The sequence below is a fragment of the Gymnoscopelus microlampas genome (genome assembly GCF_963454915.1).
Source record: "Gymnoscopelus microlampas genome assembly, chromosome: 12".
Lineage (NCBI taxonomy): Eukaryota > Metazoa > Chordata > Actinopteri > Myctophiformes > Myctophidae > Gymnoscopelus > Gymnoscopelus microlampas.
Window position 1 is genome coordinate 12,474,973 of NC_139949.1, and position 26,768 is coordinate 12,501,740.

At 41.3% G+C, this 26,768-nt stretch overlaps 1 protein-coding gene across 1 annotated transcript in view; it reads right to left on the bottom strand.

The window, feature by feature from the left end:
- Positions 1-10,167: 10,167 nt before the first annotated feature.
- Positions 10,168-26,768, bottom strand: part of cxxc5a (CXXC finger protein 5a) — a 20,354-nt gene continuing 3,753 nt past the window's right edge. Inside the window, exon 2 of the mRNA XM_084075204.1 lies at positions 10,168-10,901. Coding sequence (XP_083931330.1) covers positions 10,860-10,901 — 42 coding nt within the window. The 3' untranslated portion in view covers positions 10,168-10,859. The remainder of the gene's footprint in view (positions 10,902-26,768) is intronic.

Consider the following 26,768-nt stretch of genomic DNA (forward strand, 5'->3'; position numbering starts at 1 on the left):
AACAAATCTTACTTGCTGCTGCTGCCTGACACTCTACTGTTGTGGAAGTGTGTTTGCTTGGTGTTGTGTTGGTAGACCTGGCACAGCCTGCAGTGCACACAGTTTGGACAGCTCTCCCTCTCTCCCGCACCATGTTTACTGTAAGCCAATCAGAGAGCGCCAGATCTGATTGGCTGATTACAGTAAGCCCGTGAGCAGTGAGCACTGCACTGCATCATTAGCAGTGGTGTAAAGTAACCAAGTACATTTACTCAAGTACTGCACTACAAGTACAGTTTTGAGGTATTTGTATTTACTTTACTGGAGTATTTCCCATTTTCAGTACTTTTACTTCTACTTCACTACATCTCAGAGGCAAATACTGTACTTTTTACTCCACTAGAATCATTTGACAACTTTAGTTACTAGTTACTTTGTAGATTTTGATTATTATTACAAAACATACAGTAACCAGTATTTACATATCGGCCATTTGAAAATAGCCGATCTACAAGCTCACGATGCCATGCATTGTGAGCTTGTAGATCTGCTGTTTTCAAAAGATTTTTATACAATTTATACATTTGATTTGAAAACTTGTGAAATGGGACATTCTGCATAATGAGTACATTCTACGTTTGGTACTTTAAGAAAATGTTATACCAATACTTTTGCACTTTTACCCAAGTACATTTTTAATTCCAGACTTTTACTTGTAACAAAGTATTTCTACACTGCAGTATTGATACTTTCACTTAAGTAAAACATTTGAATGCTTTTTCCACCACTGATCATTAGTAACCTAAGGGACTGGGAAAACTCCTACTCCTCCTGAATAAAAGTTATATACCACTTAGTTTATTGTTGTAGGTGAAGGTTACTATACTGAGTAACTATACTTACTGTGAGAGAGTGCTTTGTAATTTCAAATAATATGGTTGCTAATAATTACTGTAGTGCATGGCCTTGTGAAAAGTGCCAAATAATATGCAATTATGTTCTTTATGTTTAAATGTTTTGGATGGTAAAGTCTAGTGTTAAAAGCTATTTAGCCTATACATTCATTTATTCACTGATATTCATATATCAGTGTAACATTGTTCATCTTCCAGTGTGTGTGTGTGTGTGTGTGTGTGTGTGTGTGTGTGTGTGTGTGTGTGTGTGTGTGCGTGCGTGCGTGCGTGCGTGCGTGCGTGCGTGCGTGCGTGCGTGCGTGCGTGCGTGCGTGTGTGTGTGTGTTTAACACAATTATCAAGAGTGACAACGTGTGCTAGTATAATTTAAGATTTACAGATGCAAGTTGTATTGCTAGGTTTACATATTGTTATGTGGATTGATTTAGCAAGTGTGTGTATGTGCTTCATAAGTTGTGAGTTTGTGTGTGTGTGTGTGTGTGTGTGTGTGTGTGTGTGTGTGTGTGTGTGTGTGTGTGTGTGCGCGTGCGTGCGTGCGTGCGTGCGTGCGTGCGTGTAGCAATGTAGCTCTGCCTTAAGCCCAAACGCTTATTATCTTCCCTGGCCTATGGGGGGGTTCCCCCTTGCCCTTTTATATTTCCCAAACAGGAGACCCAGGTTTGAATCGTGGGTGTTACATTGGTGCCATGACCTGGATCGGGTTTCCTGGTGGGGGTGAAGGTTGCAGAGTAACTCCTGAAGCCCAAAAGCCTAATCCCTCTTGGATCCCCTCTTGCCCTAGCGTAGATGTTTGGTTTCCCACGCCGGAGACGCCGGGTTCGAAACGTGAGTGTTACATGATGTGCATTAACGGGCATGTGCATGTGTGCCCTTTATACTCTATTTACTTTGGTAATATTCTTTACTTACAGAAACAAAATGAACCTATTAAGACCTGAGGCGATTCTTTAAAAAAATCTAAATCCTAACAGTTTTTTGAAAAAAAAAAGAAAAGAAAAAAAGTCAAGATTTTTCAAAAATAGCCAAAGAAATCTAAAGTGACACAGATGCGTTCCAGGTCTTTAAAACTTGAGTCCAACCAGTGATTGTGATTTGATGGTGACAATAAAAATCCCAAGAGAGAAGGTCGTCCCCCATTGTTTCTTACTGGACAGGCTGTGGTGAGTCAGACCAGCGGTTTAGTGAATGGGTGAGGGCTACCAGTATAGCTAACCATTTGGTTATCTATATAGGAATATAATCAAAGGATTCCAGCCACACTTACAGTGAACTACAGAACTATAAAATCAAAACCAATGGCTTTTTGGCACGGGGGCCTTTGTCAGGGTTAAAAGGGAAGTGAATTCAATGCCAGATCTGTTTTTAAAGGTCTTTTATGTGTTTAAGTCCAAGTCAAGTTTAAAATCTGTTGGAGCAAGTTTCAAGTCAAAGTCATAGGTCTTCATGAGCAAGTTGCTCAAGAAATCTTTCAGTTCTCTGAATGCTGACCGTGCCCATTACACCAGTTATTGTGGTTTTGAACATTTTCCTCTCAAAGCTTAATTGTGTTTCTTATAGGCCAGGTTGCTTCAATATTGTTTAATGAATGTAGTACTTCTCTAAGTGGAAAATATGGCGACGCCCAAGGATCTTTGGGGGGGTTCCAGGGGGGCCCCGGCAAAATTAGATAAAATAGCATTAAAAGCACTTTAACCACGTTAACCCAACCATTAACTAATTGAAAAAGCTATTATCTAGCTAAAGATATATATATTTTATTTTTTTTTACATTTCAACAATCCAAATCTTGTATGGTGGCACACAATATTTTCAGATGGGGGGGTCTGTGGTCAAATATATATATATATAAGGGTGCTTTTCTGCCTTTAATTGATCATGTATAGTGGAGAAGGACAGGAAATAGGGAGAGAGAGATGGGGAGAGACATGCAGTAAAGATCGTCAAGGAACGGGACTCGAACCCGCGATGCACTGTCAAGCTACGTTAGAGCCTAAGTGTCAGACCGCTACACCAGTGGTTAAATATATATTAAATTGACAGGAGAATTACTTCCCAGCAGGCCACGGGGAATGTACTGTTTCCATGTCTTTTCTAAATAAAGTATTCAATCAAATCATAGTGTTATATTTTGCTATATGAGCAATGTGTGGTGGGGGTTTATTTATTTCTAGGGGTGGGTGTTTGATCCCTCCGGAAAAAGGGGTCTCACTGAAACTTCACAGCAACGGGACGGCCATACTGTACTCACAAAATCGCCCAATAGAGTAAGAGGCTGTAAGGTGGTTCTCCATCAGGACTGGCTGGCATCTTTACCGGCCCCTTACCAGCACAGAAATGTCATGGGCATCCCTCACTCTGTTAGCTGCATGGGTCTCTGGGAACAGGTAGACCCCTCTCAGACGGTTGCTGTGTAGAATCCCTGGATGTGTCATTGGACAGGTCGAAGGACTTCCCAGCATGCCTCAGGGCACACTCTTGTTGTGTTATCGTGTTATAATGTGCTGTGGGGAATGCGTTGTGGGGGTTGTGTGTGTTATTTGTGATGAATGACATTGGTTTATGTTCATTTAACCATTTTATTTGCCATATGTGTTTAATGTAGCGAACGAAACCATGAGTGACAGGGGTAGTGGCATTGGGGACCTCACCCCCTGTACCTTATTAGAGTGGGCTTGTTTGGAGCAAACCCATGTCTGTGTGAGCCACAAATACAATAACTTCTTAGGCCATTTCCTGGAAATCAACAACCCACCAGTCATTACATTATTTCAGACACTACATTATAATTCAAACACTATCACTGAAACGTATTTGGGCAGAGGCCATGAATAATACATTATGTCTCATACTGTACTTCCAACATAAGAGTCAAAATGGCATCAATAATAATATTTTGCAATAAAGGAAAGCAGGTACTCATCCACATCTACAAGGAATTTGTGTGCCAGACTGAGCGACTGGAGCAAGGCATTTAATGAAGTTCCTCAAGACATGTTGGACATAATCAAAGAGAGTAGAGATGCCTTTAAGTCTTAAGTACAACTCAAGTCTCAAGTGTGTGTCAGAGTGTAACAGACTTTAGAATTTTGAATAAATAATGTTTTCTTCATTTTTTTCCTCATCTAGACTTTTCAAAACAATCTATGCATTAAATGCATCCAAACCAGGGCAGGGATTTCATTTAATTTTCATGAAGGCCGCGGCCCCTCAGTTTATGGCCTTCTGCCCCTCAAAAAACGATAAGGCCACAGTGGCCTTGATGCCCCCACATCCCCACTGCCCCAGCTGATTTTACCCGTTTTCTCCTTTACCCCCTTCTTGTCAATATGTTTTTTTAGACCAGTGGTTCTCAAAGTTTTTAGCCGAAATGTCAAGGACCCCCAAAATGATATGTATTTGGCCACGGACCCCCATCTCAAAATATGTTGTTCCGGGGACCTCCAGAAGCAAAGATTTGAGTTACAAATGTTCGCTTTAAAAAAAATATATTCAAAGATTTGCACAAATTTCCACGCGTTAAAAAAAATAGCAGATCTACAAGCTCATAGCACGGCACTCGGTGCCGCAATATGAGCTTGTATATCTGCTATTTTTGAATAGCCAAAGTATAAAATATCGATAAAGGGGTTAAAATTGTGACGCTTTATTAATACATTGCTGGGGACCCTCTGGTACCCCCCCAAAGACCCCGGGGGACCCCCGGACCCCACTTTGAGAACCAATGTTTTAGACACCAGTGTCCTTTTGAGATTCTGAATTCTTAACTCCCCCCTCCCCATCCTCAGAAGAGTCCAGTGACTCTGATTAGTCCAGGGCTGAGTGAAGTTTTGATACAGTACAGTAGTTTCTACAAATATTAGTTTCTCCTTGTAAAATGTATGAATTACATTATCTCTGTGGACTTAAAATCATTATTTTATTTGATGACCTTCCTGCCCTATCTGGCCTTTGTGCCTTCAAAAAGTGTACACCACCGAAGTGCCTTGCCCATAAAATGACAACATTCCAGGCCTGATCCAAACACAAAATAATTTAACATTGACAAATACATGAAGGTGCAATAAAGTTCACTCTGCTGAATGACCAATCTCAAACACGTTTCAAGTCTTTGTAAGTTTCAAACCATAGTAAACATGTATTAGGACTGTAAAATAAAGCCATGCATTTCCCTATCAATACAAAGTACTTTCTTTCTCGGGTATACCTTTGATGTTTTTTGATATACATTAGTAAACTATCAAAGTACCATGTTTTGTTTCCCTAAAAACTGTATTTTTGTCATCTAGTTCTGAAGTAGATTTTCCCTGTAGCCTGCTAGTACTTTCTATGTATTTCTTATTGGTTCTAATAACTACCATCTACGTAGTTTCCTGGTAGGTTTCCATGTACTTAGGATGGAATTATGTAGTACAGTTTTACGGGCATCATCCTAAGGACTACAAATTTGTTTCCACCAGCTGCTTTGCAATTTATAATGATATTTCTCAGTAAGTACTAATATTCATTCACCTACTGGGTAATTGCTTAGTGCTTCGAAGTATTCATTTTATCAATTTATTTTGATAATTTCCTTATAACTTATTTTTAATGCAGTACTTACTAATCATTTCTTATGGGTGCTTTACTTTACTTACAAGGAAATTATGTAGTACAGTTTTTTTGGTCACTGTCCTAATAGGACCATTAATTTGTTTCCACCAACTGCTTTCCAATTGCTATCATAGTACCCTAATTACTATCCAATTCTTTTTAATATTTTCCTAATACTTAACTATATTTTATAACCATAGTTTACTAGTAAATAACTGGAAATGAAGGGACTATCAAATAAAGCTACCAGTTGGCTGGTAGTGGCCACCAAGTGGCTGGTGTCTCCATGTGTATCTGGAGGAGGCATATGGTGGTCTTAACCCTTCCCAGGCCAACAGTGGTGGTTGCCAATGACAGGGACTGTCACACATGGGGGGGAATTGGCAATGACAAAATTAGGGGGGGAAATAAATACAAATAATAATTGACAGCTCAGTGGTTCCTTAAATCTCAAGATATATGAATACAGGAAAGTTCCTGTATTCATATACCCTATTATGTCACTGTATAGTCTAATTACACACAGTGGTCATTTCAACAATGTGCTACAGCACATGCTCATTACAGGCTTTTCAAAGTATTCCTTCCTATTATAGCACCATTTAACAAACACGGCTCTCCCACTCAACTGGACCGCATCCGTTCATGCTACTATCTCCCCTTCGGTGAAAGGTGGCGAGCGAGACAAGGAGGGGGGCCAGGCAAGCCTTTGCCGGGGCATTTGGATGGGGGGAAGGGCACGCTCTCGCTGGCAACAAGGGTGAGTAGATCAGCGAGGCTCAGTGTCTGCGAGGCGGCGATAAGATTCCAGGATTTTCCCAGTGTGACAGGCCTGCTCACCCACCCCTAACACACCCCACCTCCGCATAGAGAGATAGTACCCCGCCGCCTGACCACCACATCCTAGTGCTCGGCTCCTGGCCTCTGCTATAGGCTCTATGCACAGCCACAGCTTATTATCACTTCCTTCACAGGTGTTACCAATGATACTAATGAAGGCTCTGTTTCATTTAGTGTAGCACAGTGGTTCTCAGATTTTTTCAATTTCCACGACCCCCATAACTCTGAGTGTATACAAATGGAACCAAATGGACCCTTACGGGTCCATTTGGTTCCATTTGTACACTCTCAGAGTTACACCCCCGTAAGGGACCATTTGGCAACCCCTTAAGGTGTAGCAGAGTGTTTCCAGTGAGTCAAACATGCACATTATCAGCACCCTGACTCTGTATGCCCAGAATGGAACAGAGCCTTCATTAGAATCATTGGTAGAATCACACCTGTGAATGTCTTCACAATATGGCTGCTGTGCATAGAGCCTAATATACTGTACCTCACTGCTCAGGGGCCACGACCACAGTCCACCTGCAGCCAGCCGCACCCCAAATCCTCTCCAACACACCACCAGTCCTCTCCCTCTCACATTGATATCAGTTCTTAACATGCTACGCAACAGACTGAAATACTTAATTTGACACACTTTCCCGCCCGCTTTGTCTCCCGCTCCTCAGCCGTGAGCGTGTATAATTCGAAATGCAGTCATGAAATACTGAAAGTCCACTCTCCTCCACACAGCGACAATGTCCTACTATGTTCCTGCTTGCCTTGGCGTTGGCAGGACTCTTTCTCTCTCCGTCTCTGTCTCTCTCTTTCTCTGGCTCACTTCTCTTTCTTTATCTCTACCCCCCCCCCCCCTAACCTCCCATCCACCCACCTCCATCCCCCCCCACTCCCCCCTCCCACCTCTCTCCCTTGGATGGCAGGTCGGGCAGTGAGCTGTGCGGGGCTCAGAGGAGGTAAGGACGCCGCGGTGCACATTAATAATGAAAGGCCTCAGCCACCCCCACACACACCCCCGCCGCCACCACCTCCCAGACACACACACACACACACACACACACACACGCGTACACACACGCACACGCACACTCCCCCCATTGCCATGGCGATGGCACTAGCCCAACACTGTCACCAGGGGGGAGAGCGGGGAATATAGCTGCACTCTCCAACCTCTCGGCTCGCCAAGCTGATCACGAGCTTGCTCGCTCGCTCTCTCAGCAGCTCACACACACACACACACACACACACACACACACACACACACACACACACACACACACACACACACACACACACACACACAAGCCCATAACCACCACCACCACACTCTCTGGGCCTCCCTTCTCTCTGCCTTCTGTTGAGATTCGCTAATTAAAAACGCTCGCCCCGCCACGGCTTTCTGCAGGAAAAAAGCCCCACTGCATCTATCTGACGATGTGCTGCACTTTCTCACCTGGATGTGACACAAGCGACTGTGCAACGGAGATAAAATATCGGAGGTGAAATTTCAGACAAATACATTAAATGGATGAAAGTATTTTGTGTGAAGCGTATTTTGTCGCTGAGTGGGTGTGATCAGCAGCACGGTCCAAGCGCAGTGTGTCCTATACCTGCAAAATACTTGAGGCTCATCACTTAGCAGGAATTAAAAATTCACTCTAATGCATTGCAGACCTGCAGCGTCAGAGCCAGCATCGGTAATGACGCTAAAAACCCCCCCGTGAGGTGGACCATCAGCACCGTTTCCACACTGACGTATCCGTGTGTGTGTTTATCACTACAGCTTGCTTGCCACTTCTTTTCTATTCATAGGGGCTAACAAACCGGGGAGCAACTACAAATACAGTACTTTGTACGCCCTCTATGTCAACATAGTATAGGCCCCCTGTCAGCCCAGGGCCCTGGGAATTTCAATTGTATTAATCTATGTATTTCATGTTATCAAAGCTTGCGTCCATCGTGTTTATATAATTATAACATGACATGTGTGTGCTTCTTCACAGCAACTCTTAAATGAGTAGTTCACCCCAAAAAATACTTATTTTCTATCAATTACACACCCCATGAAGCATTGAATTCATGGATTTTTTTTTTTTTTTGGCGCATTCCTAAGCCAATAATTAGATGACCAGCGGAAAGATGCTAATGTATCCGGTAGGAGACTCAAAGAGTCTCTTTTGAGTCTCCTAACGGTGAGACCATCGGTCATCAAATTATTGGCTTAGGAATGCGACAAAAACAAAAAAATATCCATGAATTCTCCATGGGCTGACTAATCGATAGAAAAAAGTCATTTTTTTTGGGTGAACTATCCCTTTAAGTGTCATGGCTCTGAAGCCAAGCTATCCATCAGTAATCCGTGATTATGAATTAATTGTTACTTTTTCTGTGCACTTGTCTTAAACTTAATGTCACGGAGGAGGGAAAATGTCATGAAAAAGGAGGAAACAATGACATTTGGGAAGGTTTTCCAGCTGGAAGAGTGTTTAAAATATTTTCATAATCCAAAGGGTTTTCATTTATACATTTGTTTCAACTGAGCAGACTAGATGTCCATGATTCATCTTTCACCAGAGTTTAGATCATTGGTTCTCAAAGTGGGGTCCGGGGACCCCCAGGGGTCCTTGAGGGAGTTCCAGGGGGTCCCCAGCTAAATGATGGATAGTTAGGAACCAAATGGACCCTTATGGGTCTGTAACTCTGAGAGTGTACAAATGGAACCAAATGGACCCTGACGGGTCCATTTGGTTCCACACTCTCAGAGTTAAATTAACATTGATTTTACGATATAATTTGGGGTCCCAGAGATAGAAATGTCATTAAAAGGGGCTCCGTAACCTAATGCATGTCAAACTGGGGGTCCTTGAAATTAAAATGGTTGAGAATCACTGCTAGAGCCGTAAAAATCTTCTCTTATGGGGGTCCCTGGCATATATTTTCAAATGGGGATCCGCGGGCTAATAAGTGTCAATTTGGAGGTCCTTGACATGAAAAAGTTTGAGAACCACTGGTTTAGATATTACATGTCTTGATACTGTGAGACAAGCATCCAATAAAACCAAGGACTCATGACCATACATACCACTGCCTGATTGACTTTTAATGACTTCTGCTCACCCCAGATTTTCTTTTTTAATATATTACCCAATTAAATGAAAATGGAACATTTCTTTTAAAAGTATCGCAAACATGTTCATACTCCCATGTTCTTCTGTCAAACCAGATGTCTTAAAAAGAAAACATGCAAATAGACAAGTAGACAAACAATCGGAATTGTAAATTTTGACACGAATACATGCATTCCTTTTTTATTCACAAAACCAGTCCAAATTTTCTAAATGAATACAAAGATTGGTTATTTTTAAAAGCTGTAGCTATCCAGCAACATAACATATAACGTAACGTAAAAAAAAAAAAAAAAGAAATCTTGTCTCAGTGCGTTCAGTAGGGTACTCAGAGCAAGTGCTGTCTCTTTAGTGCCATTTGCCCTGAGCAGTATTTGCACATGCTCAGTAGGGCTACACAGTAACATAAGGCTGCCAGTTTCACTAAAGGAGAAATTTGCAGACAGAGAGTAGGGAAATGAGGGATGATTGGGCGATAGGCATCTTCATCCCAGCCAAGAGTCTCTGGGATATATGCCCAAACATCACGGCTTCTTTTACACACTGCACACCGAAATGTACAGTTTTGTTGTGACAGTTTGAAACTATTTTCCTTTGTTTATCTCCCCCCCAACCCCGCCCCCAAAGATGACCATTGTCGATCTGTTCTCAAACCCACCAAAAATCTACAGTTTGAAACAATTTGAGTCCCCCGCCCCCCGCCCCCCAAACACAACCGTTGTTTATCCGTTCCCAAGCTACTGTATTGTATATTCCCGAAAACCCAACAAATTACAAAATAGACAAGGGTTTTTTATAGTAACGTAATGGAAAAAAATCGTGAAGAATTACAATAGTGTTTTGCCATTAGCCACTAGTTTTAAAATATAGCTGTAAAATTTACATTCTCTACACAAGTACTGTATCTTTCCACACGTGAACAACATTAACACCAAACACAGAAATTAGTTGATTGTCCACACTCAAGTCCATTCTGTTTCTGTTTGGCAATGAACAGTTCCATGTTAAGCAACAGAGAAAAAACCTGCTGGAAAAATGACAAAAAGGTACCAAAATGGAAACATATAAAAGGGAATGAATGTTTGCCATAGATGCTTTTTCATTACGCTTCATTTTTGGTTCAAGGAGTAAAGTAGGTGCATCCATCATTACCCAGCTGACTATTTTATCATTTCTGCTTTGTTTTGCTTCTTTGTTTTTGTTTATTTTTTTTGTTTGATTTGTTTTTGTTTAGTTTTTTTTTTTGTATCATTTTTTTGTATTTGTTGCGTGTTTTGTATTTAATAGCCAGTGTCTTGTGCCGGAGGACATTCCGAGAGTTGGCATTGCACTTGATGGCAGAGCTTTGGGTAAGGGGGGAGTCATGGAGAAAGGGCGGGAGGGGGGCAGGGGGGGGGGGGGCAGTCATTCCTCACTGGAACCACCGGAACGCCGCTCCTGTAGGAAGCATCACCTTATTGGAGAAAACAGAAGACAGGGATGGGGGAGGGACGGGGTGTCGAGAGAGAGAGAGAGAGAGAGAGAGAGAGAGAGAGAGAGGTTAGTGCTGTTAATGAAAATGGCATTTAAAAAGCACAACATTATCACGCTTATTGTAAAATCAGTGTTTCTCAAACATTTTTCATATCAAGGACCCCTAAAGTAATGTCCACAATATCCAAATTCCAATAGGGTTTTTTGAAGAAAAAAAAAACAGATCTACAAGCTCATACCGATGAGCTCGTAGATCGGCTTACTTTTCACCTTTTTTTTCATCTCATTTGTATTTGTTTTTAATTATTGTCCACACACTGTTGAGGAAGCTCGAAGTACGAGAATGTCTGTATTCTTGTGTACTGTATATGTGACAATACACACCCTTGAACCTTGATGGACAGTGGACAACACGCACGCACACACACACACACACACGCACACACACACGGACGCGCACACACACACACACACACACACACACACACACACACACACACACACACACACACACACACACACACACACACACACACACACACACACACACACACACACACACACACGCGCACACACGCACACACACAGACACACACATTGTTCTCTCTCTCTCTCGTGATGAATCACACCGGAGTGAAATCTGTGCATCCTACAACACTGTCTGTCTGGCCCCTCACCCCCATGCTCCCTCCCACCACAGTAATGGGCCACGGCCCCATGGCTCCACACATGAGAACCCGATACGGCACATTTATTATTTAGTCGCCACACACACACACGCACTATGCTCTCCCACCACCACGCCGCCGTCCTCCGTGTGCGACACTGACCCAGCCCCTCCAACCCGTACCCCCCCCCCCGCGCCCCCTTTTCTCCAGTGGTGGAAAAAGTACTCTGATGTTTTACTTAAGTAAAAGTGTCAATACTGCAATGTAGAAGTACTCTGTTACGAGTGAAAGTCTGGAATTCAAAATGTACTTGAGTAAAAGTACAAAAGTATTGGTATCCAAATGTACTTAAAGTAGCAAAAGCAAAAGTACTAAAATGTTTGAAAATAGCCTAGGTATAAAACAGGGCTGAAGTGGTTAATGGACGTTTTACAATATAATAATTGATAACTGCAAAGTAACGAGTTACTAAAGTGTTCAAATAATTGTAGTGGAGTAAAAGTACAACATTTGCCTCTAAAATGTTAGTGGAGTAGAAGTAAAAGTACTGACAATTGGAAACACTCCAGTAAGTAAGTAAAAAATACCTCAAAACTGTACGTAAGTACGGTATTTGAGTACACGTACTTAGTTACTTTACACCACTGCTTTTCTCCCCCTCCCCCTCTCACTCTGTGTGGCGTCTTCCGAGCGGCGTCACCACCATCGTGTTATTGGAGCTGTACAGCGCGCTAGACAGATCTGTCTTGGTGACACTGACTGGTTGCAGGACATATCAGCAAAAGGCCCTTAAAGTCTGATTTACAGTTACACTGACTGCGCTGTAGGTTCCGGCGCCAAAAATAGCTGATCTATAAGCTCACACGACATGTCACACCCGCAACGCGCTGTGTGTAAATCGATATTTGCTTGTAGTTTGATATTTTTGACGGTGTTTTTGATGACATTTCTGACGTGGGAGCGGGACAATGATTGATGTTTGCTTGTAGGCTAGATCGACATTTTAACGCTATATTGGCCGCAACCAGTGGTGGAGAGTAACTAAGTAAATTTACTCAAGTACTGTACTTAAGTAAAATTTCGAGGTATTTGTACTTTACTTCAGTATTTCCAATTTCCAATACTTTTACTTCTACTCCACTACATCTCAGAGGCAAATATTATACTTTTCTCCACTACAATTATTTGGAGACTTTGTTTAGTTCCTAGTTAGCAGATCTACAAGCTCATTGTAGATCTGCTATTTTCAAAAGGTTTTTATACATTTGAAAACTTGAAATGGGACATTCTGCATAATGAGTACTTTTACTTTTGGTACTTTAAGTACATTTTGATACCAATACTTTTGTACTTCTACTCAAGTAAATTTAGAATCCCGGACGTGTACTTGTGACAGAGTATTTCTACATTGCAGTGTCGATACTTTTACTTGAGTAAAAAATGTGAGTACTCTTTCCACCAATGGCCGCAACAAAGTATATAAATCAGGCTTTACATCGTGTATACGATCCCGTGTTTTCGACACAGCAAAATACAACAACACCAGAGTGTGTGTCGTATCCTATCCTGCACTTCTACATTCCGGATGAATCACAACGTGCGATCAGGCAGAGAGGCCCCGTTCGTTTCGTATCATGAGAGCAACAGAGCGTGATACACTAGTTTGTATTGAGTGGGACGCAGCGGCTATGAAATACAGTGTGAGAGCCCCCCCTCCATGTCTAATTGTGTGCTAGGCAGGAGTGGCTCTCGCGATGCAACGCGGCTGCAGGGGCTGCGGTAGTCGGGGCCTGCCAGTGTGGAGATAGAGCACCGCTGAGGGATGGCTGGGGGTCCCTGGAGCTGTGTAGCCACGGCTGGCGTCCTGAAAAAGTACGACCTGACTGCGGCAAGAGAATCTTGCGTCGCAGCCAGCTCTGCCTGGAGCGAGAGGAATGAGCAGCTCGGCAAACACTAACGGCAACCCACACACAAGCGCACACACAAGCACACACACACACACACAAGCACACACACACACACACACACACACACACACACACACACACACACAAGCAGACACATGCACACACACACACACACACACACACGCACACACACACACACACACACACACACACGCACACGCACACACGCACACACACGCACTTTCATACACGCTCGCGCACTCAACCATGGGTATTCACACACAGTCGCACACCTCCACACACACTGACACGTTAGCTAACGCTTTTCAGTACACCCCCAAAATCGCACCAAACATTGACAATGTTAAGCTGAAATTCTCATACAACTTCGATGCAGACACACTCTGATGCAGAGCAGAAAGCTATGTTAGAGGATGCAATGTATGAAACAGCACACACACACACACACACACACACACACACACACACACACACACACACACACACACACACACACACACACACACACACACACACTCACGCACGCACACACGCACACACGCGCGCAGTTCGCAATTTACACAACACGCTCAGACATGCACACGTGCGTCACAATGACACCCGTGAAATGAAATGGAAAAGGACGATTTATGTCCTTAATTTATGTCCTTATGACTTAAGTCATGCTGCATTCAAATTCCCACGTCAACCATTTAACAGTTAGAACACATTACAATAAGTTGCAATACTTATGTGGCACAAGGTTCAGAATCTGTTTGCACATCGCTGGGGTAAGATATGAGCCAAACAAGTTGCTTTGGTTGGCAACTGTTTCTTAGAATTGTCTCCAATATTTTAGGGTAGGATTGAATACAAAGCCACTGAAGGCATATACTCGATCTTTCCTATTTTCTTTTTTTTTTTGCATCGATGATTGAACATTTTCCCCCAAAGGAAAAGTGTTTTTTTCCTTTTCTTTCTTTCATTGAGATGAGAAAATAGTCAAGCTGACAGGGAGACAGATTAGGGGGGATTTGGGGTACACTGCACAGCAGTGGTTACCAGGGGGTCCCCAGCGAAATTAGTTAACGTAGCGTCACAATCGTTTTAACCACTTAGCTTTGGCTATTTTTGAAAAATCGTGAAAACCTGTACATATCTTTGAATATATATATTTTTCAAAGCAAAATTTTTTTAACTCAAATCTTTGCTTCTGGGGGTCCATGGCACAAAACATTTTCAGATGGGGGTCCGCAGCCAAATATATATATAAATGTAGGGGTCCTTGGCATGAAAAAGTTTGAGAACCACTGCTGTACAGTACTGTATATGGTTCTAGCAGGCATTAAAATCCCATCAAAGAACATCAACCTGACCTAGTCTGTATACATGTGCCTGAGACTGACCCACAGTGTCAGCTGTCTGTCAGTAGCTCACTCTGTTCACCCATTAAAACCGGGAACGCATCTGTGTAACCACAGTATCCATATTTTATACTTTGTCTATTAAAAAATAACAGATAATATGAGCTTGTAGATCTGATATTTTTGAAAAATCTTGACCATTTGTGCAAATATTTGAATATATATCTTTTAAAGGGAACATTTTTTGTAACTCAAATCTTTGCTTCTGGGTCAAGGAAAATAAGTTTTTCAGGAAACTGGATTAAGAAGACGTGTAGAATCCCCAGAAGCAAAGATTTGAGTTACGAATGTTTGCTTTAAAAATACATTTGTACAAATCTTCACGATTTTTCAAAAATAGCAGATCTACAAGCTTGTAGCGCGACTCGGTGCCGCGCTATGAGCTTGTATATCTGCTATTTTTGAATAGCCAAAGAAATCTAAAAATTACACAGATTCTTTCCCGGTCTTAATGGGTTAAAAGATGATTTCTATTTCTATATTTATTGTTTGTGTTGGATGAGTTCTCAAGTAGCCGTCACCGTACAATCCACTCTGAACAGTGTAGAAAAAAAGCAACCAAATGGACCTACATAAGGGTACAATTAACCGAGAGTTAAGTTAACGCTGGGATTTTACTGTGTACAAAATGTGTAAATGCGGCAATGAGACATTTATAGTCACCGTGGAAGAATGTGCATAGTTGGGAAAGAGTCATTTTTCCTTCACAACCCATGAATGGACTGGCTCGAGTAGATGTAAATTATGGGTGTGAAGTGGCTAAGTGCCCAAAGCAAAGTGCTGGTGATGATTTTTTGGAAGGAGGCGAACAACTTGGCGCGTGGTACTCCACGAAACATTTCACATGCAGCACACCGCGACATTTACATTTAAATTTAAGGCATCTAGAAATTATGATAGCTTACAATGAGTGTGCAAACAGGGGTTCAGAAGTGGGACTCTTGCCTAGTGCAGTCTGCAGTGGGACTCAAAACCAGGACCTATTTAATTTGCTCTAACCACTACGCCTCACTGAAAATGGCCCAAACGGGATAGAGTTGGATTGTCTTTATTCTTCATACTAACAACTTATTTAAGGAGTTAAAGCCAGTGTTACTCGTACTGGCCTTTCAGTGACCATAGAGAGTGCAGGTTGGGTTAGGCATTACTGATGTAAATCCTTGTAAGCTACTTTCTAGGTCAAGGACGTGAATTCAATTTTTTTTGTGTGTGTCCCACACAGCCCCATTGAGAGCTCCGGCTTTTGTTTCATGGTTCTCTCGAGCAGCTGTGTGGACAACCTGGTGGAGAGTCACAAACGAAAAACAAACAGACTAAATTAAACATCTCCACACACGTGCGGGACGCAACGGTGTGACCTTTTTTTACAAGGAGAAGACAAGTAAACTCTTCCAACAGCTTAACTGGAGGAACTCCACAAACGCTGAGTTTGTCTGGCAAAAAAAAGATGGAGGCTCACAGAATAATATCCATCGTTAGCCTCACCTGGCATTGCATGTTTAGCCCTTTGAACATGAGTCATGGGTGTATTTGACATTACTGCTGATTATTTAATTCATTTAACGGTGAATTCATTCAGTTTAATTCAGTTTTGGGGTAATTAACACACCTTAAAATTGTCCGCTTCTGATGTTTCTATCGCTTTCAAGTGAGCGTGTCACCGTGGACATTTGAATTCCATTTGGGAAAAGCATGAGACCGATAGCAGACAAGTACTGTGAGGTAAAGTTGAAAATAACTTTGAAGTGAGTTCAACTCTCCCCCCCACAGACACACACACACACACACGCACACACAGACGCACGCACGCACACATACACACACACCGCTTGCTATATACCTCCGTCCAATCTAACTTGGTTTCACTGTCTGTCTGCCTGGCTATTTGCCCAAAGGTCCATGTGTCTCAATGTCAGTCTGCGTGCCTGTCAGTTTGCGTGAGACTCTGCTGTCCCGACTGTCTGGTGTTCGGTGTCTGCTGGGCGGAGGGGTGTGTGTGTGTGTGTGTGTGGGGGGGGGGGGGGGGGGGGGCTCGGGCTCGTGAGGGAATACTCTACTCTCGTGTCCAAACGTCTGATATCAGCAATGTGGCCCCAGCAGACTGAGTGTCAAAGACTAGCGTGTGCAGATGTTGACTGAGTCTGAATATAAATAAGTGAACGCACCGACAAAGGGAGAGAAGACACTGCATGTTATAACTAAATATCTTATATTACTTGTAATGTAAAATGTGCATTAGAGTGGACAGGCACAAATACAATCCTCAAATCTAATGAAATAAGACGCATGTCCAAAAACATAGTTAGATAAGAAACCCCATGCTCTCTCTGTTTGAAATTCTCTCTCTCTCACTATGGCCGTCTCGTGCTATCCTTTTCCGTCGCTCTGTTTCTCTCTCTCCCTATTCCTCCCTCTTTTTTCTCTCTCACAGGTTCTCTTTGTCTGCCTTTTCTCTCCTGGCCATTTCTCTCTTTCGCATCCGTCCCTCTCTCTCTCTCTCTCTCTCTCTCTCTCTCTCTCTCTCTCTCTGCCTCGTTCTGCCCAACTCTCATTTCTCTCTCCTCCTTGAAGAAAGGAAAAAGTGAGTCTGCTTAACTATGCCGTATGTCTCTCTCTCTCTCTCTCCCCCTCCTTTCCTTCTCTCTCTCACTCCCTCTCTTTCTCTCGCTCCGGCTAGGTTGAGACCACTGAAGGGTATTCGGTCATGGTGCAGAGAGAGGGACCGTTTCATCGAGGCTCCCACTTATTTCTTACAAATGTGCCGTTCCCAGAATGAAGCCAGACATCTTCCAGTCAGCAAGGTGTGAGGTGACAAGGGCCACGGCATGCTAACGCCTCCTCTACTTGCCAATTTCACGTTCCCTCTCTGAACCGCCGCGGGTTTTTCAATGGAAACACTCAATACCCTTGGAGTGCAAAGACGCCAGGACTTCACTTTTGACAGTAAACTAACAAAGCGTGTCTGTGTGCGTGCGTGTGTGCGTGTGTGTGTGCATGTGTGCGTGTGTGTGTGTGTGTGTGTGTGTGTGTGTGTGTGTGTGTGTGTGTGTGTGTGTGTGTGTGTGTGAGTGTGTGTCTGTACACTTGTCCACACGTACTATTGTATTCCTGAACCCTAACCATAACGCTCACCATATACTGCAGTGGTTCTCAAACTTTTTCATGTCAAGGACCCACAAAATTATATGTATTTGTCTGTGGACCCCCCCATCTCAAAAATATTTCATACTTTGGCTATTCAAAAATAGCAGATCTACAAGCTCATAGCGCGGCATACCACGCTATGAGCTTGTAGATCTGCTATTTTTGAATAGCCAAAGTATGAAATATGGTTAAAGTGGTTAAAATCATTGTGACGCTACTCTAACAAATTTTACTGGGGACCCCCTGGTAACCCCCTCAAGGACCCCTGGGGGTCCCCGGACCCCACTTGGAGAACCAAGGCTGTACACCACTCATACAAACTCTAACCCTAAACCTAAGCCCTAACCTCAAAAAGCCCCTTGAAAAAAACAACAAACACCCATATGAACATGTTTGCTCACTCAATTCCCAAAACCTTTATAATACTCACATTTTTTTTAAATGACTTTTTCAACAACCGTATACACAAAGTGGGTGTGCGCGCGTTTATCGAAAAAAACACGTTGTCTCTTTTAAATGTGCGTCTCATCTCATGAGAGGTTTGTAACCATATTCTGTTACAACACATTAGGGAGGAACAGAGATGTTCACGGACGCTGCTCTCTCTTTGCAGACATTTCTCTCTACATTTCTAAAACGAGGTTTTTGCACTGGCACACGAAATAGTTACATCACGTCCTGTGTACTGACACTTGACATTAAGATGGCGAGGAGGGACACTGAGATGTGACACCCTGGGGATGTTTCATCTACAGCTTAGGCTCTAAGCAGCAGACTGTGGCAGGCATGGGTCGGCTAGACATGAAATAACCCGCAGTAACCTTGTTACTCAAAGTCCTTTTTTTCAAGAGGAAAGATGTATTTTAATTACGTACTGTAGATATGCTAATAGACTAGGGATGTTTGATAGACTTTTTTTGACGATATATCCGATATACCGATATTGTCCAACTCCTAATTTCCGATACCGATAGCAACCGATACCGATATATGCCGGCTTTTACACCAAAAGTCAGCTAATTGCCAGGTGACAACATCACATATCTAATACAATAAAATAGCTATAATATCAATATAATATCTAATAAATCTAATATAATACAGTTGGTTTTCAATGAAGTGAGTCCTGGGACTCACTGGTGGTCATTTGAATGACTCCCACTAATCTTAGATGTAGGTCTATTTGACAGTGCAGAGGCATAATTGCCTTGATGGCTGTAACATTAACGAGCGTCAACGAGCGTCAGCTGGACACAGACACACACACCTGCCCTCTGCAGTGCTCTAATTTGAAAGTGACTGGAGTCTGTCTCATTTCCGATAATATCGGAAATGCCTAAAATAGACGAAACTATCATATTTACAGTGTGCTACGCGGCCCAGCAAATGATTAGAGCACTACGTCTCGTTTGTGACCGAATTGTGACCCAGTTCAGCCAATCAAATTGTCGGGATATCACATTTTGTGACTCCCAAAAACGTGACATCTGTTTGTGACGCACACTTCGCTATTTTAATATACAATACCTACCGACTGGTTACATGCACTAGTGTTCAATTATGTGCAACAGAGTACCAAGTGAATTTAATTGACCCCCCCCCCCCCCCCCCCCCCCCCCCCGCCCCTTTGAGTATCTCCACCAGGAGATCATGAGTTTGCCTGTGTGTGTGTGTGTGTGTGTGTGTGTGTGTGTGTGTGTGTGTGTGTGTGTGTGTGTGTGTGTGTGTGTGTGTGTGTGTGTGTGTGTGCGTGTGCGTGTGCAGCTAGTATACATTAACAAAGTCCATCTGGTGATGGAGTTGTCATTTGTCACCCCCACAAGAATGAATTTCCCTTGTGAACAATATAGGACTTCATCTATATGTCTGTCTGTCTGTCTGTCTGTCTGTCTGTCTGTCTGTCTGTCTGTCTGTCTGTCTTTCAGTCCACAGCTAATCTTGCATATACCTATCAGTCTTGCGCTATTAATAATTGTGGAACAATCAACCCTCCAGGCTATCCAGCTACTACCTAGCTGGACACTCTGGTCCATGGGATGTACTGGAATTAGCCAGGTGCAGTGATACACGTGCAGACTGACTTCAGATTAACATCAAAATACACAAACACACATTTAAAACAAGACCCCATATTCCAAACCCCCCCAAGTTACAAGAGTCTTAATGTCTGTGCACATTCAACTCAGTCCAAGCTGTATTAAATTAGTCGTTAGTCTCTTTTACAGAGTTTAGAGTGCTGACAATCAGCAAAGCAGAGAGAGAGATGGAGAAAGATTATGGCGAGAGATAGACAATGCATATATATGAGAGAGAGAGAGAGAGAGAGAGAGAGAGAGAGAGAGAGAGAGAGAGAGAGAGAGAGAGAGATTTACAACTGGTACTCATATTTGGCACTACTCCTTCACAGTGGTATAAAGTAACTACAGTAAGTACATTTACTCAAGTACTGTGCTTAAGTACAATTTTGAGGTACTTTTACTTTACTGGAGTATTTCCAATTGTCTATACTTTTGCGTCTACTCCACTACATCTTAGAGGCAAATATTGTACTTTCACTCCACTACAATTATTGTAGAACTTTAGTTACTAGTTACTTTGCAGATAATAAATGATTACATTATAAAACATGAATTAACCATTTTAGCCCTATTTTATACCTGGGCTATTTGAAAATAGCCGATCTACAAGCTCACAACGCGTCGCAGTCTAAAGTGAATCCAGTTTCATAGCTGATTGTGAGTGATCTTGTGGATCTAGTGGACATTACTGATTACAACTTTAAAGGGATAGTACACCCCCAAAACGACTTTTTTTCCTATTGATTAGTCTTGAATTCATGGATTATTTTTTTTTGTCGCATTCCTAAGCCAATAATTTGATGACCGGTAGTGGTTCCGGTAGGAGACACAAAGAGTCTCCTTTGTATCTCCTACCGAAACCGCTGCCTACCGGTCCGCTGGTCATCAAATGATTGGCTTAGGAGTGAGACAAAAACAAAAAAAATATCCATGAATTCAAGTCTCCATGGGGTGACTAATCGATAGAAAAAAAGTAATTTTGGGGGTGAACTATCCCTTTAAACAAGGGGCAGGACAGGAATCAGTCTGGAAGAGAAAACATTTTGAGAGTATCCTATACCTATTATAGCCCTAGTGGCCGGACTGTGAACCACGATGATGATGATGATTAGTGATAAAACAATTTATTGTCCCGTAACAATGCACATTTTTCATTTATTGGCCAGTTTTATTTGGTCAGTAAATTGTTACAACCCTAATGACGATGACTACCTTGACCAGGTGCATTTCCAGGAAGTCATTAGAGTGGCAACATGCACGGGGTCGTTAACCCATTAAGTGAACGCACCTGTGTCGTTTAAAGATTTCTTTGGCTATTCAAAAGTAGCAGATGTACAAGCTCATAGCGCGGCACAGAGTGCCGCGCTATGAGCTTGTAGATCTGCAAAAAAAAAAAATGGTGGAAGTTGTGCAAATCTTTGAATATAACATTTGTAAGTGTCAAATGTCTCAACAAATGTCTTAATTTTTCAGAAAAAAATATTATTGCTATATCAGTGGTGCTCAAACTTTTTCTTGTCAAGGACCCCCAAAATTATATGCTTTTGGCCGCCAACCCGCATCAAAATATCTTGTTCCAGGGACCCCCCCCCCCAGAAGCAAAGATTTGAGTTAAAAATGTTGTCTCAAAAAAAGATATGTATTCAAAGATTTGCACAAATGTGATTTTTCAAAAATAGCAGATCTACAAGCTCGTACATGAGCTTGTAGATCTGCTATTTTTGAATAGCCAAAGTATAGACAGAATGGTTATAGCTCAAATCTAAAATGACACAGGTGCGTTCCCTGATTGAATGGGCATAACCTGCATTGTCTACAGCAGTGCTTCCCAACCATTTCTGCATGAGGGCCCACTTGAAAATCTCAAAAGCCTTCGCAGCCCACCCGTCTTACCACTAAACAGAGATGGGTGGGCCACGTGCATTTTCAGAGCATGTTTATTTTAATGATGGAACACAGTCGACTATGGCACTGACATAGTACAGTATGTATGCCTACTTTAACCCATTCAATCCGGGAACGCATACTGTGTCATTTTAGATTTTTTGTTTTAGCTATAACTTTATACTTTGGCCTATTCAAAAATAGCAGATATCTCTGCTGTCCGGCAGAAACCAGCTAACTCCAACATGTTCATTTTTCAGGAAATGAAAAAAAGTGGAGTTAGGAGGTTTTGTTCATCATTAAGAACAGCTGAATGGACCTCCACGCTCACAATGAGGTTGGAGGTCAAAAGGGGGTGGAGCCTGGAGTCAGCAAAACCAGCTAACTCCACCCCCCTTTGGTGGAGTTAGCTGGTTTAGCAGAAAGTTTGAGGATCCAATGGAGTTAGCTGGTTTTGTCAGAGGCGCTTTTTAATACTTTTCATTGGTTCAATATTTTGTTTATCAACACACAGACGTAAAGGGTGTTCAATAGCACTGATTTATGGAAAAAAATGCAAAAGCGTCAAAAATGGAGTTAGCTGGTTTCTGCCGGACAAGCTCATATACAGCTTGTAGATCTGCAATTTATTTTTGAAAAATCGTGAAAATGTGTGCAAATATTTGAATATATATGTTTTTAAAGCGAATATTTTGAACTCAAATCTTTGCTTCTGGGGATTCTACAAATGTCTTCTAAATCTTGACAGTTTAAAAAAAAAAACTTATATTGCTATAATATCAGTGGTTCTCAAACTTGTTTCATGTCAAGGACCCCCAAAATGATATGTATTTGTCCGCGAACCACCCTATCTCAAAATATTTTGAGATTTTCCAGGGACCCCCAGACGCAAAGATTTGAGTAAAAAACATATATATATATATTCAAAGATTTGCACACATTTTCACAATTCTTTTCTCTCAAAAATAGCAAATCTACAAGCTCATAGCGCGGCACTCGGTGCCGCGCTATGAGCTTGTAGATCTGCTATTTTTGAATAGCCAAAGAAATCTAAAGTGACACAGCTGCGTTCCTGGATAATAATGCAATTTGTTACAACTTCTAACAGTCTGGAGAAAAAGGGAGTAGAACTTGATTTTCCTCCAAACAGATCCTCTTGGGGACAGACAGGTGAAAAGTGCAGCAGTAGCTCAGCAGGTACAGTGTATGCAGTAAATACCCAGGCTTTCTATGCAGGAGTGTGAAGGAGGAGCAGGGATTTTAGGGCTGCAAACTATCGATTATATTCTCAGCGATTATTCTAGCCATTACTTTTCCGATCAATTGAATAATCGAGAAAGCGTGTTTTTTTTTCTTCTATATATCAACGAATCAACGTGAAATAGTTCTAATCAATGTTTTATAATCGACTTAATAATTTAGTCTGATTATCCACTTAAAGGGGTATTTCACTTTCAAATAAAACAAACATTAACAAAAATATATAAAAAATGTAATAAAAAAGTAATGGAAAAATACTCTCTCACGCTTTTAGAATGTCCTTCTAATGCTTGAGGGGGCCGTGATTTTTCCATAACTTTTTTATTATTTTTTTTAATATATTTTTTTAATGTTTATTTATTTGAAAGCGAAATATCCCTTTAAGCGCTGTTTTATACATGTCTTACTTGTCGTCCAATGTGTGTGCAAAAATTATGCAAAAATAACCGATCTACAAGCTCACTACGCATCACAACGTGATGCGCTGTGAGCTTAGAGATCTGCTATTTTCGGTATGTTTTAACAGATTTTTTAATTGATTGTTTTTTCTTAATAATAATGATTAAATCAATTCGCTCAATTACCTGTTGCACCACTTGCAGGGATGTCTCTTTAATAATGGCCCACTCCGCACCCAAGACAAAATATGACTGGCACTGTTATTCAAGTAATTCTACATAGATAATCTACTCGGCATTGACATTTGATCGTCCCTGTTGACTCAGCATTATCACTGTCTCGCCTGACACAGCAGAATCCTCTATGAATCTCAATATCTGATGTTTGGCTAACATTGATGACATCAAATGCATAGATTCTGGTGCACGAACAGAGGTGGAAAAAGCAATGTAGAAATACTCTTGTTACACATAAAGGTCCGGAATTCAAAGAGTAAAAGTACAAAAGTATTGGTATCAAAATGTACATATAGTACAAAAGTAGAAAGTACTCATTATGCAGAAGGTCCCATTTCACAAGTTTTCAACTGTATACAAATCTTTTGAAAATAGCAGATCTACAAGCTCGCGATGCGACGCATTGTGAGCTTGTAGATCGGCTATTTTCAAAAGGCCGAAATGTATATAGAGCTGAAGTGGTTAATGTATGTTTTGTAACAATAATCTAAATCTACACAAATAACTAACAACAAATAATTGTAGTCGAGTAAAAGTACTCTGAGATGTAGTGGAGTAAAAGTATAAAGTATTGAAAATTGGACATACTTTAGTAAAGTAAAAGTACCTCAAAAATTGTACTTAAGTACAGTACTTAAGTGAATGTATACTTAGTTACTTTACGAACTATAACAAATCTGATGATATCTATATGTTTTTATCACCTGTTGAACAAGAACTGTTGTGTTGACATTTTCATTTCGGATTGGTTCGTTGTCATCGCGTTTCTCTTGGTTTGTTTTAAGGTGAAATGACTTGTGAGCCTGCTGGGATTCAGCAATTCAGTACCGTATTTTTTATCTTTTACCTTTAAGCTTTGTGAATAAAACCAGAGTCAAATTGACAGCTGCTGTGCTGTGGGCAAGTAAAGGATGTAAACACAGAAAAATAAAACCCCAACATAATGCATTGTTGTAAGGCCTAGTTTTTCGCAAGCTCATATTTTATAGCTCAATAAATTAGCAGGTATGGGACGCTGTATACAGCATTATTCTATAACACTCTGTCACATGAGGAATAAATTGTAGAATGTAAATACAAAACAGAAAATGACTAAGTAAATAATCATAGTGCTATTACACACATTAGAGGGAAATGGAGGTTCTGTGGTTTCACGGTACCCCAGGGTTCTCTAAATAGCATATGGCCACCATTAGCAGACAGTAAGTGTTTCAGTTAACCCATTAAGACCGGGAACGCATCTGTGTCATTTTTAGATTTCTTGGGCTATCAAAAAATAGCAGATATACGAGCTCAAACATTTGTAACTCAAATCTTTGCTGCTTTTGGGGGTACCTGGAAAATATTGTCAGATGGGGGTCCGTGGCCAAATACATATCATTTTGGGGGTCCTTGACATGACAAAGTTTGAGAACCACTGATATAGCAACATACGTTTCTTTTTTAAAAACTGTTAGGATTTAGAAGACATTTGCAGAATCCCCCATGAAGCAAAGATCTGAGTTATAAATGTTCGCTTTAAAAAATATGTATTCAAAGATTTGCACAAATGTTCACGATTTTTCAAAAATAGCAGATCTACAAGCTCATAGTGCGGCACTCGGTGCCGCGCTATGAGCTTGTATATCTGCTATTTTTTAATAGCCAAAGAAATCTTGAAATGACACAGATGCGTTCCCGGTCTTAAAGGGTTAAGACAGCATGGTCTCTACTAACAGTGGAACTGAAATTTATGGAAGCATAAATAGCAAACTATATCTATCGGTATCATCCAATTTTTTTCCCCCAAAAAGAGAATCAGTGCTGGCGGGCAGAAACCTTGTATCTCCGAATTTCAATGTTTAATGTGTATTTTTTTCAGAGAAATTTTTACTTTACTGGAGTATTTCCCATTTTCAGTACTTTTACTTCTACTCCACTACATATTGTACTTTTACTCCACGAGAATTATTTGAAAACTTTGATTACGAGTTACTTTTCAGATATAAATTATGATATTATGAAACATACAATAACGACTTTAGTCCTATTTTATACCTGGGCTATTTGAAAATAGCAAATAGCTCACAACGCTATCGCAATCGCGACGCGTTGTGAGCTTGTAGATCTGATATTTTCAAACATTTTAGTACTTTTACTTTTGGTACTTTAAGTACATGTTGATGCCAATACTTTTGTACTTTTACTCAAATAAATGTTGAATTCTGGACATTTACCTGTAACAGAGTATTTCTATATTGCAGTATTGGTACTTTTGCTTAAGTAAAGATTTTTTGTACTTTTTCCACCACTGATCCTTGTAAATTAATGCCCTACTTCATCATACATCAGTGTCACCCAAAAGTAGCAAAAATATCCGATCTACAATCTCACAACGCCCCACGATGCAGTGCGTTGTGAGCTTGTAGCGTTTGCTACTTTCTGAAAGTGAAAGTGGTCAGGTCTGTGGGTTATATAAATATTTAACCAATGAAAAGTAGAACAAGAGCTTGCGATTAAATAATAACCACATTGGATCCATTGGAAACACAGGTTCTTTTCCCCCCCATTTCCTGAAAAGCAAAGTTTTTGGACATAACGGTGCAAGGTTTTCCAGCCCGACAGGGATGAAATTACAAATTCAAAAAGCTACTCTTTTTTACAATCTCGCCACGCATATAACAAGCACCTTTTCCCTGTATTTAAGACACCCATCCACTGAGCGGAACATGAAACATGTTGAAGATCAGTGTGCCGCTGCAACTGAGCCTTATTAGTAACAGGTAATGTGGAAGGTTGAAGCATTAGAGTGACCATCCTAAAAGGCCAATTCCCCGCAAACTTCTCTGTAAGAGCATCAACTAAATG